At 32.6% G+C, this 12,955-nt stretch overlaps 1 protein-coding gene across 1 annotated transcript in view; it reads left to right on the top strand.

Moving 5' to 3' along the window:
- The window catches only part of LOC123305822 (serine-rich adhesin for platelets-like), a 233,997-nt gene that overhangs the window by 176,748 nt on the left and 44,294 nt on the right, over positions 1-12,955 (top strand). The window contains exon 5 of the mRNA XM_044887655.1: positions 1,819-7,995. Coding sequence (XP_044743590.1) covers positions 1,819-7,995 — 6,177 coding nt within the window. The remainder of the gene's footprint in view (positions 1-1,818; positions 7,996-12,955) is intronic.

The following is a 12,955-nucleotide window of genomic DNA, read 5'->3' as shown; positions in this document are numbered from 1 at the left end:
ATCCATAATCTAATGCCAGCTATAGCAAAGGTAGCACGCGAGTTTCATAAAAAAAAAAGACCTCGAGATATTGCTTTTTGTTTTCAATGCTTTAAATGGTTTATAAGAGACTTATAATTGGTATATCTATATTCAATTACGATACGGAAATTATTTCGGATAACCGATAGTTTCGGTTATGATTACACAGCTCTATAACATCGCTTTTGAATACAATACATGCGCTTATGCAGTATACCATCGAATTGTGTACAATACATGCAGTCGTTCGTCGGAACCTTCATGTACTTTTGTCCGAAGGTTAAGTCGCTCGTACGAATAAAGGTTATTTATACTCTTTTTATCTCTTTATTTTTATTTTTCAGTTATGTTTTCGGATAGATTTTTATTTCGGATAACCGATATTTAGTCATATATAGTAGACATATATTGAAATATATGTATTGAATAATGTTTTTGATACACCTGTATTTGTATATAATGACGCCTATAGTCAAGCGAGCTCTCATGCTATATGTATTGTATGTGGATGTAGCTCTTATAACTAACAGACCGAACAATCTACCATATAACATTAACTAGCATTAGCTTGGCCGACCAAACCAAACAAACAATACAGTCGCAGTTGATTCGAACAACAACCTAACAACCGGCTCTAAAAACTTTTATTTTACTTTTTTTTTTATTAAACTCTACTGTACTTTATTATATTATGTATAAAAAACATTTTATTATACAATCAAGAATATAGAACTATTATTATAGTTCCTCAAAGAACATATTCAACAATTACTATACGTCCAGAGAAATAAAATTTTTGTGGATTGTTAAAAAACATTAATTCTTAGTGTTTGTTGCATTTGTGAGTGTTTTTTTGTGTATTTTTCTAACAATGAATTTTGGTTTTAAACTAACAAGTTTCACTGTAATTTATATTAATCAATATACTGGGTGGACTTAAAAATGTAGTTAGCAATTGTAATTTCTTATTAAATTGAATTATATAATTTTGACTTGTTTACTGGATATTGGCAAATTTTGAAATTATCTTTGTATACATAAAGTGTGGCAATTCTCGATTATCCCAAGAAATAGACGATATCAATACAATTAAATAATATTTAAAGTCTTAAATTACCCTCTTGGTGACTACTCTGATTTTTCCTGGTGTATACGTCATTCTATAAACATTTTAAGATATTCGATGGTTGCTAGACTTTAACCTTTATACCGGAATGTGTAGCTTGGAACTAACTAAATATGATTATAATTTCTATGAATGCCATAGGAGGTATTAACTCATTCTTAGATTACTCCCGCCATATTTGCTTCATAAAACAATGTTTACTCTGCACTTCTTATATAATACCAAAATAATTCTATTTATCATTCTGGTAGAGTTAAACATCTCTGATAAAAAATCGGATTCATGAATCGTAAATTTCGGATTCCAAATAAATAAAACAGTCTTCCTTAAAATAATCCGAAATTAATGATTCATGCATCCGACTTTTTATCAGGGATACTTCTTTAAACATAAAAGATTGATAAATGCAATTTTTTTCGGCGGATTTGTCTCTTTTGAAGATACTTTGATTAATAACATTTCGAATGAGATCATGCCTACGATAGCATTAATATAGTTTTTCGAGGAAGAGAATATCGCACAATTGAAAATAATTCTAGATATATTATTCATGGTGATGGAACCTTACGTAATCAAGCACAAAATAACAGCTTTTCGGTGATGGTGTTTTATGGTGTCGGTTTTACAAAAAAATTCTTAAGTTAAATGATAAAATATTTTGTGAACTGCAGGAACTTCAATTACACCTGGACTCTCACCTTCATCGACGAATTCCCGTTATCATCATCGACGTACTCATAAACGCAGTACAACACATTTTTACGATCAAAATCAACCACGCAACAGTAGCGAGCATTTTAGTGACTTATTATCGACAATTGAATTGGATTCAATAGCCACGTCAACGGGGGGACGAATATTATTACCTCCTCCGGATGGTGAAGATTATAAGTTAGTATTTATAAGTTCGGCGTCAGATAGTTCATCCTCATCAAAAGAAGAAGAGACCGAAGAAGAAGAACATGAAGCCGACGACGAGGACTTTCCTGATAGCTGCTCAAATTTCTCCTCACCGAAACCAACAATACTTGTGGATGAATGTGATTGGGACTATTTTGACACCTCCTTTATAAATACAACAATGTCAACCCAACAATCGACGCGTACATCAATGTTGCATCATTATTGGACATGGAATTCACCATTTAATTCTCCACGTCGATATTTAACCCCATCACCCCCGATTCTTGGATCCCCACGTAAATCATCCCGTCGTGGAGAAATAAGTGATACAGGCACTGATGAAGATTCTGTATCTCGTTTAGGAGAATCCTCATCCGAATCCTCAAATTCAGTTGGATTTCGTCGGAAAAAAATTCCGGAAGAATCAAATCAAAATTGTTGTGCAATAAATTGTCAAAATTGTGGCGGAGCTGTACCACAAAAACAATACATTCCAATACCAGTTCCTGTACCAATTCCGGTACCAATTCCAACGTTATGGAATCCAAGTGATTCAATTATATTGTATAATCCAGATTCAACAATGGATTCGCAATTACAATTACGTTTACAAAATATACAAGAAAATTCAGCATCATCAAACGGTATCTGGCTATGGCCTTATTGTAATAAAAATTTAGTCGAGAATCCATTCGCTACAATACAAAATATTATGAATCCGAGTACCAGTCATACTGACTATCAAACAATGATAAGCGCTGATAAGAGCCAAAGTACTACCAGTTATCAACCTGAAACTACAATTACACAAAATAATATTGACGAGCAGAATGGGAATACTGATCAGAGTCAGCAAACGCCGACATCAAGTGAGGTGAAAAACGAGGAATCTAATCCAGAAACTATGGAAGTTATTCCACAACCAAATGAACTAAGTGGTTATTTAAATTCAGAAAATAATAATTCAGCTAGTTCTGAAAACGATTCAGAATCGTCATCATCATCTGAAGGTTCAAATCATAATAATGTACAAAGAAGACGTCGTACTGTACAGCGAACATATAATGTAACGCCAGGTGTTGATGGGGATAATAAACGCTTCAGTGATGATGCGTTACCGAGCTCGTCCGTTGAAATGGAATCATCATCAGCATCATCAGATGGTGAGCATTCGTCATCACCATCAGACGATGGTATTATCAATGATCATAGTGATAATGAAATTGTATCATCATCCTCAACAGATGATGAAACTGATAGTGATGATACAGGAACAGTTGCTGATCGTAAATCATCAAAACGTTTCTCACATGTATTTGTAGTGAACACAACAAATAATTCATCATCATCTTCTGATAATTTATCATCAAATAATTCTGAAACGTCTTCTGATAATGATACTGATACTGAAAAAGATTGTTTGAATTGTGTATTAAATTCTATACGTGCATTATCGGAATCTGATAATGAGAAAGACAATGATATTAAACAAGTTGAGGATAATTCATGTGTGTTAAAACAATTTAAATTATTAAGTGAGGATGATTATTTCAGTGATAATAATAAACCAACATTATCTATGAGTGAAAATCAAAGTGATACAGCCTCATCTACAAGTAATACAGAAAATATACCGGAACTTACCTTAAGTGATAATAAGGAAAATGTAAATGAAAGTGCAATATCATCAGTAAATAATCAAAAAAATATGCAAGCATTAGTAGTGAGTAATAATCAAAGTGATAATACGGAAAATGTACAGCAGACAATGAGTGATAATACAGAAAATACGAATAAGTGTGCTGAAAATATGTTACAATTAAAAATGAGTGATAATACAGAAAATATAACAGCTATAATGAGTAATACAGAAATATTGCAGGAATTTATAGTAAGTGATAATCATAATGATAATACAGAAAATATGAACCAATTTGAAATATCATCAATGAATACAGAAAAAATTAATGATACTAAAACACCGCTATTATTGTCAGTAAGTGATAATGAAAATATTCTAGAAATTAAAGAAGCATCCTCATTATCAGTGAGTGATAATGAAAATAATCAAGAAACACAACTTGCTACAACGTTATCGGTGAACGATAATGTAAGTAATAATAGTAAACAAACAGTAAAATTAAGTGAAATATTAAAAGAAAAACATACAAATAAAAATAAATCACGTGTTATCGCTGAATGTGATTTAACATCAACAACATTATCAAATTGTAATAATTTAACGACGATAAACGATTTAATTGACAACAATGAAAATGATATATCACGTGTTATTGCTGAATGTGATTTAACTGTAAAAAATGATAATAATTTAACAACAATTAATAATAACAATGGTGATTTGAATGACGACAATGAAATAAATATTAAATGTCTGACATCAATAATCCCCCCTGTATCTGGTGTTGTTACCTCTGTTGATAGCTCTGCCGCTGATGGTGGGGGCAGTATGAATAGCACACTACAGAATACAAACACAGGTGTTAGTGGAACGGACTGTGCTGTGAGTCGAACAGACACAATACAGTTGTCAACAGTATTACAACAACAACCGGCGGTTAATAGTGCACACAGTGGCGGTTCTTTAACCAGTGACGAACAATTAACAAATAAATGCAATGTTGCCGCCACAACAAAATATACAAGTTTAGTCATGATTACACAAGAAACAAGTGCAGGTACTAGTGATAACACTACAACTACAAGTTATCCATCATCATCACAAGTGAGTGTGATAACAAGTGAAACAACACGTTTAATATCGAACGATCAACAACAAAGTGATGAAGTGATTGTACATCATACGAACTGGGAGAGTGATGATAAAATTGATGAGTTTAATGATAACAGTGATAATAGTGTGTTATTATCATCACCAGAACCAAATAGTTTGTCAGGGTATTTTATCACTTTAGAGAATAATAATAATCAAACAACACGAAATCAACGACGTCCAGTGATAATACAACGTAAAAGTGATAATGATGATGATGATAATGTGACTGTTGTAACTGGGGCTGATACGTTATCAGCAGTGATTTGTTTAGAAGAAGGTTTAGCTGATGATGATTCATGGGTAGAAGATATCAGTCATGATGAGGAAGAATTCGCATCAACAACTCCTACTACGACTACTGCTGAAGAGGATGATGATGAATCATCAGGATGTGAAGATTCAACTGCATTGGCTACCACTGCAATATGTACATCAATGATTGATCGTGAAGAAGAGTTGCGCGGCTATCATCGAAGTGCAATCGATTTCACTTTACATACAATTGTTGAAGAAAGTTGCGAAGACAGTGAAGTTGAATCAATATCCAAGCAAAAGAAATTAGGAAACCGTCCACATTCTGCTACAGATTTAGAGAAATATTTCTTTTATGGTCTAGCAGAAAACGTCAATGGCGCAGGCTCTGAAACAAGCAGTTTATATAGTGAAAGTATTGATTCATTACCACCTGGAGGACTTCCAAATATTGAAGACGATATACAAAATAATGATATACCAGAGGATGATTTCGAAGTGGAACAACATGATGATTTATCGGATCACCTGTCAGCATCACGATTGGAAAAATACTTTTTATCGGGTTTTATGGGATTTACACCAGAACGTCGTGATTCAGACGGAAGTGGTGGAAGTGTGGGAAGTGATAGTGAAGGTGGCCGCCCAAGTCCTGAACAACGTAGAAAACGGTTAGTTCGTGCTCGTGGTACGGGACGATCTCATTCATCATCGTTGGATAATTTATTGACAAATCCTGAGTTATCACAAGAGCTATCCACATCTAGTTTATCATTACCACAACAAAATGAAACTCAACTTGACTCAGAAGGCTCGAGTACTGAAACTGACACACATGATGAAGGTACACAACCGTCGAGTTTCGATAAATTAGAAGGACAATTTGATACAGTAAAACGTAAGAAATGTAAAAAATCCAACCATCAAAAACCATCTTCAGATTCATTACCTCAATCCGGTGGGGATGATTTGAATGAAGATGATAATGACGATAGTAAAACTCCTCAGCCTGAACTTAATGATTCACATAAGCAAAGTCGTGATAGTGGATTTGTGGGTAGTTGTGATGATTTAATGAAAGATCAACGAAGTCTGAGCGAAACACCTCAAACCACAGCCGTAATCGAAGCTCAAACGCAGCTTAATTCAAGCAACGAAAATATTACAACGAATTTAATAGTTAAGGATCATATAGAAGACAATAAAAATGTACAAAAGAAAGTTGAAAGTTTCCCTCCAGCCACATCTTTAACACGCAAGGATAGTTTTAATAACTGGAGCTCGGATGAGGAAACAAATTTAATGATGTCCAAAATGCGTCAATTCTTCAAGACAATGGTAGCAAATACTCAACAAAAGCCGTCCACAACGGTTGTATGCACAGCAGCAGTTACTTCAAAACCAACTACTCCAATTTTGAATAAAAGCCCACGATTATTAAAATCTCGAGGACAAAAACCTCCTCAGCTCATATACTTCGAAAATGAGCTAACACGGTTAATGAAAACTGTTCCAGGAATTCGTGACGATCAAGTCCGAGAAATAGTTGAATACTTAAGTAGCGAAGATACGTGGAGTGATTCTTATGATTCTTCGGATTATACAAGCTCTGATTTAGAAGGTGCAGTTGCCGGTAACCGAAAATCCGCGTTGCAACAAGAGATCTCAGATAGTTGTCAACAAATTATTAATAAATTTGATACTAATTCACCTCCACCAGCGGTTCCAGGTGATCAAGAAGGGGACGAAGGAGATGGTGGCATTGTTGATGAAACTGCACACAGTTTAAATCGTGAAACTGCATTTGTATATCAAAAATTAATTGCATCATTTAGTAAAATGGCAGCTGGGGATCAAGCACAAGATCCCAAACAAAACAATTCACCTCCATTAATTGCAAAAGTTATGCATCATATTGGAAGTAGATTGGTAGCATTAATGCATGAAGTATCGAGTGGAGAATCACACGCTAGCAATAGTCCAAAAATTGTACATAGATATCACCGAAAACTACAGCATAAGATATCTTCAGGCTCAACAACTACTACTGAAGATGATGATAGTACGTCAGATAATCCTGATACAGGTGCAGAAAGTTATTCGGTGCTACCACGTAGCCGTTCTCACGATTTATTGTTAAGCGAAGCACGTATATTAGGACATCACCAGTCGACAGAAAATACGACCGACGATCGTGATCGTGAAACAAGTAGTGATTATGAGCGATTCAGTTGGCGTGGTAGTTTCGAATCTGCGTTAATGGCAACTCATGACTCCCGAACTAAACTAACTTTATTATCAGGGGACAACTCTTCTTCGGCTTCATTAGCAGCAAAACGTCGATCGGCAGGTGATTTATTATTTAACAGTCATAAAACGTGTAGTCGTGAACAATTAGATCGTGTGCGCTCGTGTGGAAGTATATGTGAGGATAAAAGTTGGGTTACAACACCTACGAAACCATCACGACGTCGTCGATCAAGCGTGCCAGATGCAACACGTGGCGACGAAGATAGTGCGAATCATTCGAACGATGACGATGACGACCATGAGTCGTCACGTTCAACTTTACCTAGAAGTTTACAAACAATTGGTACTGCAAGTTCCAACTCTTTACCACGATTACCACTTGGTGGAAGCAGTGGTGGTGGAAGTGGGGTACAACATTTTATACAAAATAATAATAATGTAAAAAGTGCACGATATCGACCACCAGGATTTAATACGTTTCGATCAACGAATAATTCAACGAATAGTAGTGTTAGTTCTGTGTCAAACTCAGTGCCTACATCGAATGGTCCGAAACGTGCTGTGTCCGCTCCAGGTTTACAATTAGCTGGTGTGACACAAACGCGACGTGATTCTCGTGGCAGACGTATTATTTCAACATCAGGAGGTGAGTTATCCTTAAAAACTGTAAACTTTATTAAATTAATTACAAATTGGCTACACTTTAATCAACTGAGCCAACGCATGCCATTAGAACGCTAGACTGATTGTGAAACTTTCTTTTGCCGATGACAGGCTTGAATGAAATTTTTGTATATGGTCCGTAAGTGAATCTAAAATTTAATTGATGAATAAAATTTAGGTCATTCATAAATAAATGAATCTTCTTTTAAAATAATTAAGAATCGTCGTTACTACACATTTAATGAATTAATTAATTAATCATTCACTATCACCAAAAACATTTGATGAGAAAGTTTTGATTGTTGTAACCATTGTTATTTTTTCAACACAATATCTATAATTATTTAATTGTCTTAAGTTTTTGAACAATAAATAAACATGAAGCGTTATTAGATAAATTTTTAAATTTCAATATTTATAGTCTAAGAGCTGTATGAAAAAACTACACTTATTCATTATGTCAATTCGTAAATTGATTTTTTGAAACTAATCAAAATCCACAGCCCGACCAAAGGCTTAAATTTGAGGAACAGTGTCATGAAGACTTGTAAATCGATAGGCAATCCCATTCATGACAAAACTCAAACTCGTATTTTAAGGCAAGACAATTAACATTGCATGACAATTAACTGAATAGATTATTTAATATGCTATACCAATTATTTTTGCTATAAAAGCAACAATAGCTTTTGTTATAAATTTGAAAAATTGGTTTATACGTTACATTAATATCTAATTTGCACCAAAAAAGTATTATTTAAAAAAAAAAAAAAAAAAACACTATTTGCATTATGTATTTTACATTTTACAAATTTACTTCGAAAACAGTGTCATGGCGTCTTGAATGACATCAGGACGATTTGTCAAACAATCCTTTTTATGCATGAAAGTTGTAAGCAGTTGTAAGTAAATAATCATTTTTGTGTATGACAATAAATCAAATAACCTGCTTCGTTATGACGTAACACTTTCTGATTGGTGTTTGCTGTCACGTGACTGAATGCCTTATTTTACAGAATTTATTTTCTAAAAATAACAAAGAATCTTTTCTTTTTTTTTTTTAATAATTTTCTGATTAATCTACATATCATGATTACTACTACTTTGATCGTTACAAGAATTTATGTAATAATGTTTAAAAATATGCTAACTTTATTAAACAGTAATCCCGTAGTAATTACAAATATACAAACATTACCGTTATATGAGTGCTTGCTCAAAATCAGGCATGGGCAAATGTGACCCAGAAAAGTCCCTAACATTTTTGTAACTAAATAACGAGCAAGACAGCGACAACCTAACCAGTGTCAACCCATAACATGAGTAAGACAGAGAGGCAACATTTTTTTTCTACCTATTTCATTACTATTAGAGAAACTGAGATAGATAGAATAGTCGTATACCCGTCTCGCTTCCTCCTCTATGAACAATGCGGACTTGCATAAAGAGACACACAATAAAGTTTATGACACTCAATAAAGTTAAACAATGGTGACTTTGACTTCAAATAACTCGGTCATGCATGCTCAAAATGGATTATTTCAAATTTTCAAGGTTGCACGTGTTTTTCATATCAAGGCTTAAATTTTTTGTTTTGTTTTAAAATATTACTTTGGTCACATTGGTTTTTGAAATCTACATGAAAGGAGGAAGGTTTAAATATTGCACTGCGTCTTCCAATCATTTAAGAGCATAATAATCTTAAAAGCACTCTTAACAAGCATGTTCACTATATTTTTTATAAAGTATATAATTATTATTTTTTTTATAAAGTATGCACAAAAAAAGCTATGTACCACTTTTTAGAGATTTATGAGTTTACAATTTTTCGAACTCTTGAGGTCTAAATCTAGTGAATTAATCACCTGAGAACTGTTCTTAGCCTGATAGCTCTTGGACTATAATAATTGCTAGTTTATAAAACTTGGCTTTGTACAGAACTTGCACACACAATAGAGGTAACATTTCATATAATAATAATAATTTTTTTGTTTCTCTAAATTTAAAATTAAATAAAACTTGTTCGTGATGTAATTTCATTGAATTACGTCATTTTCTTTTTAATATTAAGCGTGTATGTGTACTACGATACTAAAAATATTATTATACTTTGTGGTGATAAGAGGTGCCATGCCATGATTGATTTGCACTCCATACTACTACAGTCTTCTTAAGAATACGAAATTTGGTCGATAGAATTTTCTTTTTGATAAGACACCCTTTTCCCTTATTTAATATTCAAAAAATCAAAAGGAGTAAATTCTCTCTACGTATCAGAAGTTATTGAAGGGTGCAGGATGTAGAAATAAAAATTTCTCCAACGTCAATTTTGATGTTTTTATTTATTAATAGAAAAATTTCAATTTAGTGTGAATATAGACTGCTTGTTACTGGGATCTTTTAACTTTTAGGAATGATTCGCTTATAACGAAAATTTCAATGTAGTTTTTATTCGAAGGGCAGACTATTTGATTGGGATAATATTTAACGTTTTTTTTATTGTTAAAATTTATTAGATAATATTTAACGTTTTTTTTATTGTTAAAATTTATTATTTCCTAACACTTTTACTTAGAGGTTTACTGTTTACATGATGTCGTGTTCAGGACCGAAAGTATAGCTGAAAAGGCCCCGGGGCAAAACTTGAGGGTTCCATTAAAAATGACACGTTATAATTATTTTGTTGAAATTTTATCGATCTAAAATTTTGGATTCACATCTTATACTAACTTGTAGTTATATTAACTTAAATATCAAAAGAAATTATTTTATAATATATTGGGAACAAATCTTACAAATTTTACCCCTTTGAATTTAAAACTACTATAAATACCTTGTTTTTCTGCATTGCTCGTTCCTGATGTTTTCGTTAATCACACAGTCATCTTTGGGCAACTTAGCAGCTTCTTGGCCTTTTTGTTGGCGACCCTTGGATAAGTACTTTTCATTTTCAAACTGCGGGTTTTATTGCACTCATGCATTTAAAGTCTTGAAAATAAAAAAAATTTAAAATTATTTTGAAAAGTGTCTTGTGCTCGTGATCCTACCTTGGTTGCTCTGTATATTTCGGTCCTGGTTGTTTTGCGGTTCTGCGTTATGTAAGGTATTCTTTCAGTAAGATTTTCAAGCAAGAAAATATTTAAATGTTTTATTTAAAAAAAATTAAAATAATTAAGTATATGATTTTTCATGTATTTATAATACCAAAATATAACTTTGATCATATTTACAAGCTGAATGCAAACTAAACAAGTGAAAACAAACAATTGACTGAGTTAATTTTTGAAATACCATGCATAGTCAGTGTTGATTTCTTTATCACATTACACATACATACATGTGACACATACATAACTGATAATCAAGTATAGTACATATTATAAAATTTCCGCTTAATTGGCGCCCTCACGGGTAAACAGTGATGTTTACAAAAAAATGTTTCAAACAAAAGTTGTTTTATTTTTGATAAGGAACATTTTTTACATTTAAACTTTTGTTCTATCTCTTACGGTTTAAAAGATGGGTCCTACGAACCCAAGACCCAATTGATCTATGATGCTCATTTACGAACTTGACCTCACTTTTTACGTACTGAGTACGGTGTAAAAATTCAATTCAGCTCGATATCTTTTTTCGTTTTTGAGTTATCGTGGCCACAGACGGACGGACGGACGGACGGACAACCGGAAATGGACTAATTAGGTGATTTTATGAACACCTATGACAAAATTTTTTTCCTAGCATCATTATTTTTAAGCGTAACAAACTTGGGACTAAACTTAATATACTATGTATATTTCATATATACATGGTATAATGAAGCCGCAGGCCAAGCTTATAATATAGAATAATATTTTTAGTATACTTCTGTATTATATAAAGTACATAATATTATATTAGTATCTATGATAATGTTTTGTTAAAATACGTATAACATAGTTTAGTTTGAAAATTTTTGAGCATAAAGTTATTATTATTATGGTAACATTGGTTTTGTTTTGTTAGGTTGGTAAAGGTAATAATGTGTTTGTGTATTTTATTGAAGAAATATGATAATTAATAATAAATAACTCTTGATTTATAAAAGTTACATGTGGTTAATATCAAGGTTCTAATGCTATACCGATCTTCTTATATTTATAAATTAAATGAATATAATTTACTGTTTACTTTTCTAAAAAGTTAGTCGTATTGTTATTCCACTTGGTACTGAACCCTCATTATAATACTACGTAAACACTATGCAGTTTGTTCATTCTTGTTCGAAAAAACTCGATTTTCAAAATCGAGATGATGGCCAAATTTTTTTTCACTTCCGGTGAAGAGTTCTCACTGCACGGAAAGTGGAGTTGGTTTTTGAAAATCTTTAGAAGTACGCCAAATATGGCCGTTTAAAACGTTTAATTGAACCGAGAGGAAGATATAGATTAGTGGCGATATAAAACTCTATTTTGGTTGAAAAAGATGGGCAACAATCTTTGAATGCTTACAAACTTCTTCGTTTTAATTAATCAATTTTAATTAAACTTTCAAATTTATTAGTTATGGTATGAGTCTACTTTTGCTTTTTTATTAGAGCAGGCAAAATTCGAGGAACGTATTTTGTCAATTGATTCTTGTTCAGAAAAGCTGATAGATTAATATTCCGAATGTTGCCAGAAACCCTATTGGTCTAGTTTTTGTATATCCCTTCCCCTCGCCTGAACGGTTTTTGGGTAATTTTACGCCAAGTAGGTTTTTTGGGTAATTTTACGCCAAATGGGCGCCTTTGTGATTTTTTCCTAAAGTTCATCGTTTTTGAATTATTAACAGTTAAATGGTTGGATAAACTTCAAAAAGGCTGAAACTTAATGCAAATAAATTAAATTTTTGAGCTTTTCAAAATCTTAAAATCATGTTTGAACAACTTTTATAAAGTTCTGAAGAGTAATTTCAGATTGTTT

This window comes from Chrysoperla carnea, chromosome 1, assembly GCF_905475395.1.
Source record: "Chrysoperla carnea chromosome 1, inChrCarn1.1, whole genome shotgun sequence".
NCBI lineage: Eukaryota > Metazoa > Arthropoda > Insecta > Neuroptera > Chrysopidae > Chrysoperla > Chrysoperla carnea.
Note: the sequence above shows the minus strand (reverse complement) of the source record. Positions and strands in the feature narration are given on the sequence as shown.